This window comes from Pinus tabuliformis, chromosome 9 (assembly GCF_031772625.1).
Source record: "Pinus tabuliformis cultivar Carrire ecotype Pingquan chromosome 9, CPIR1, whole genome shotgun sequence".
NCBI lineage: Eukaryota > Viridiplantae > Streptophyta > Pinopsida > Pinales > Pinaceae > Pinus > Pinus tabuliformis.
In genome coordinates, this window is record NC_142307.1 from 1224350260 (window position 1) to 1224354419 (window position 4160).

At 33.6% G+C, this 4160-nt stretch overlaps 1 protein-coding gene across 4 annotated transcripts; it reads right to left on the reverse strand.

Annotated features, from left to right (window-relative positions):
• Positions 1-1010: 1010 nt before the first annotated feature.
• LOC149152948 (uncharacterized) lies at positions 1011-2312 on the reverse strand. Of its 4 annotated transcripts, XM_089440778.1 has the most exons (3): positions 2096-2312; positions 1915-1989; positions 1011-1754 (listed from the first exon to the last, which is right to left on the reverse strand). In XM_089440778.1, the coding sequence occupies exon 3, from the start codon at positions 1740-1742 to the stop codon at positions 1131-1133; it is 612 nt and encodes a 203-aa protein (XP_089296904.1). In that variant the 5' UTR covers positions 1743-1754; positions 1915-1989; positions 2096-2312; the 3' UTR covers positions 1011-1130. The 4 variants fall into 4 exon arrangements, with proteins under 4 accessions (XP_089296904.1, XP_089296902.1, XP_089296901.1 ...); XM_089440776.1 differs by having other exon boundaries at positions 1011-1985; positions 2096-2300; XM_089440775.1 differs by having other exon boundaries at positions 1011-1989; positions 2096-2300.
• Between the last annotated feature and the right edge of the window lie 1848 nt (positions 2313-4160).

Genomic DNA, 4160 nt, shown 5'->3' on the forward strand with positions numbered 1-4160 from the left:
ACCATATTTCCATTTAGAGAAAGAGACTAGAGCAACATCACCTTCCAGTTGGGTTTTCCTACCAAAAATGTTTCTTGGGTCATATCTTGTGTCAAATGTGTGTGTGAGTTTTAGTTATGTTGCTCTCTATCTTATGCATAATTTTAATTCACATGCATTCAATGTTAACAATAATCTATAGATCTATAAATCTAAAACGAATTTAAATTGTAATAGTGTAGATCATGGATTTTTAATTTTAGATTTTTAAGTATATCTTATCTGATCTATTGGGATGAATTGTCCAATGAAATATCCACATCAATTTATGAATCATAAACTCTAAAAATAAGTTCCCATACTATTTGGAAAAAACCATTAATGCACATAATTGTTGAAGAAATCTAACACTAAAAAAATTGAGTACAATTGTCTCCATGTAATAATCAAGGGTAAAATCCAACCATGGAGAAACCATTTGTTCATAAAATATTAATGAAAATCCCTATTAAATACAAGGGACCCACCAATAATGAAAATACTAGATACAAAATAAACCACCAATAAAAAAAAATAAACACCAAAGTACTAATATTATACTAATAATATGAATAAATACAATGATGTCAAACACAAAAAAAAACCATTCAGCCTAGGGAAATCATGACAACCCACTAATACAATTGTATTAGATCATCAATGAGTAGAGTGGAAAGTAAGGTATTAAACCTCTATGTCAAGCACTAAAAATGCGGTCAATAGAAATAGATCGATTGAAACAAAGACACTAAGAATACGGTCAATAGAAATATATCGATCGAAACAAAGGCAATAATGAATATCTTCAACAAATAAAGTTCCAAGATATGTAATGAATGAATAAGACAGACTCAACTCAACGGAAAGGGTGATGCAACACTTCCCTTGACATGGAATGAGAAGGCAAGGACTAATCTGAGTACCGATCATTTCCAAAAGAAATCATGGGAGATGATCCACTCGGTTGAAATTAGGACACAGGAGAGTGAAAATTGATTATCAATATAAGTGATTCAAAACCCACTTGTATTATTGAAAACAAAGAGCGCACAATGCGTTCACATAATCAGTTGCCATGGGTATCTATTCAATCATATCAGAGCTGAGACGTTTCAGCAAAACCCTAGATGGGAAGGAAATAACTGTAACTCTAAATCTGGAGAGGCAACTACGTCCTCCTTGTCGTTTACATCATCCACGTGAAAATGCGAACATTCAGCGGGCGTGCCCCGATCCAGAAAACATCTCGTTTCTAAAAGGTTGTTACCAATTTGAATGTTTCCTGCTCCATCTTTATTCTCTTTTGTGGCTGCAGCACCACTTAGTTCTGTTTGTGCAGACACGGAATTATTTATACCGAAATCCTCCCATTCGAATGAGGGTTTCCAGGGCGATCTGCTACTTTTATTATAAGCAATATTGTCGACCGCATCTGACAAGCCTTGTGCCTGCGGCATGCCGGCCATGGCCACCAACATCTGATCATCGTCTATTGCTTCAAGATTTCCTCCTGCGCTTAAACTACTACCGCTGCAATTCATGCGCTTTCTTTTCAAATGTTTCTTCATTTCGTCGATTCTGTCCAACAAAACCAGAAATTCCTCCACGTCCCCTTCACTTTCCAATGTTGTCCGGGGGCGTTTGCATCTCTCCATTTCTTCTGTTTCATTTTGCGACGCTTCCGCTGATCGCTTCGGAAAGCATACTGCTGGTCCCGGCGACATCCATTTCGGAACCTTGGAATTCATGACGATAGATCGTACTAGTAAATGAGTCTCGTGGCTGTGATTCAAACTATTAGAGGGGGAGGTTTGTTCTTCACATGTTTTATGGTCCGATCCTGGACCGAACTATGTATTTCTGTGATCCCAACAAAGCTATATATATACCATATACCTGTGAGCTGCTCCAAATAGGATGTCTTCCATTGAAAAAACACAGCAGTAATAGTTTATTTTAATAATCTTCTTCCTTGGTTCAAGAAAACAAAATACATGAATCAATCCCAGGAATTAAGAGAATACAGTCTATACAAAGGGAAAAAAGAGATATGAATCTGACAGAATTTAGATCTCACCAGAGTATTGTTGCATCTAATTCGATTTGAAAGGCCAATGGAAACTGCAAACCTCCCTGATCATGCGCGATCGTCACATGTCTTTCTTATATTTATGGAGAAAAAGGGTCGAAGAAGGGAGATAACGTAAAGCAGCCAACCACTTTCACCGTCGATTCTCTCTGTGTTGTCATTGATAGAATCATTGTATCGGTGTATACGGAAAGGGGAGTCACGGCTTACATGGCAAAATAAAATAGAATAATAATGAAGGACAGGAATTCACGTTTCGGAAGCAAAAAAATTAGATTACTGAGGCAGGTTCAGCTGGAAACATGAATACTGAGGGAGATAGATTTGTGGAAAAAAAAAGTGAATCCCACCATGGCTTTCTGTCCCACTCGCACCAAATTCTTGATATCATCCATATGGCGTCAGCTGTGACGATTGTATATATGTGAACGCCTATAAAAATAATTAGTGTGGTTGAGAAATGATAAAAGTCCCTCTTCCGTTATCCAATCCAAGTCAGCTCCAACGTTAAATGTTCGTGAATTTTCATTTATTTAAAAACGTGTTTGAATTTGCATTTATTTGAAATTTGAAAAAGTTTTTTGTGCTGGAATGATAAGTCCTCCTGCTACACCCAAACTCTATTATATAAACAAAATAGGTATAGTGAGCAGCATGCCACTTATTCCCAATCATTTTAGGAGTTTTAAAAAAAATTATTTAAAGAAATTGAGCTTAAATCTTGATTTGTTGCAGTTAAAATGGTTTTTTACTATATATTTGGATTCAGCACTCTAAAAAACCTACGCTTTGATTGTGCGGAAAGTAGCTATCAAACTTGCGATTCCAATAAATTGCTGTTATTATAGACAAGTGCAATAAATAATACTATATTAAGCTTTTCTCTCCACCTCAGCCAGTGATGTTGTAATATCTTATTTTATTGAATTTAGACTTCTGTGATCCATATCAATTTTGAGAAGAATCTTTGGCAAAAATCACATAGAGATAATTTTGTCACGCATTTCGAACCAACCAGCGTGGTTCATCATGAGGACAAGTTGAATGAGCAGATCTTGCTATGCATTATAAATAGGTCGTGCAGAATATCCAGAATGGCTAGAATAATGACAACGCGATTTGACCTCATCATGAGGACAAGTTGAATGAGCAGATCTTGCTATGCATTATAAATAGGTCGTGCAGAATATCCAGAATGGCTAGAATAATGACAACGCGATTTGACCACGAACCGCTAGTTACACCAAATTTTTTATTCAAATCAGTTAATTCAGTTATTACTTTATAAATATATATTAAAATAAGTGAGTTAATATACTATAATCATAAAATAATCGAATAATTAAAAATAGATAATAGTTAAGTAAAATATAAGTTAATTATATTTTAAATAAAATATGAGTTAAAGGGAGATTTAAATCTTAAAATAAATTAATTATAAATCAAAGAGGTTGTATAATTATTAGTTTGTTGTAGAAGTTAAAAATAGAATATTCTATAAATAGTTAATTCTATTTTAAAATATAAGCTAAAAGGACATATAAATAAATAAATAAGTTTCATATTCATAGTCAAAGAGTATCGTGATAAAAATATTAGAGAATTACAATATTAATTAATCCTTTATTAAGGGTAAAAATTAGTATATTAGTTAAAAAAATAATAATAAATAAATAAATAAAAATAAAATAAAATAAATAAAAATATTAATTTTAAGAATCAAGGAGCTTGAACATATAAATTCAAAAAAAATATATATTAATTTTAATTTAAGAATCAAAGAGCTTGAATATATAAATATTATTAAAAAAAAAAAAAAAAAACACAACTCAAGGGAGAAAACGATTAGGAGGAAAGCGCTGGGACCCAACAACTACCGATCTTCTAGCCATCCTCTCTATTAAGATTGTTCAACCTTTTTTCAATCTCAAGGGCTTCTCTAAATTTCCGGTGATGGAATTGCGACACTCTAGCAATCACACTAGCTTCTTCGATGCAGACATGGTGATTGGTTTTCTCCACATGCTCTGCTAAAGCGGAAGAATTGGTTCTC

Bases quoted from the DNA above. Each gene is read 5' to 3' on its own strand.
- LOC149152948 (XM_089440776.1), bottom strand. From the start codon at position 1,766: ATGAATTCCAAGGTTCCGAAATGGATGTCGCCGGGACCAGCAGTATGC.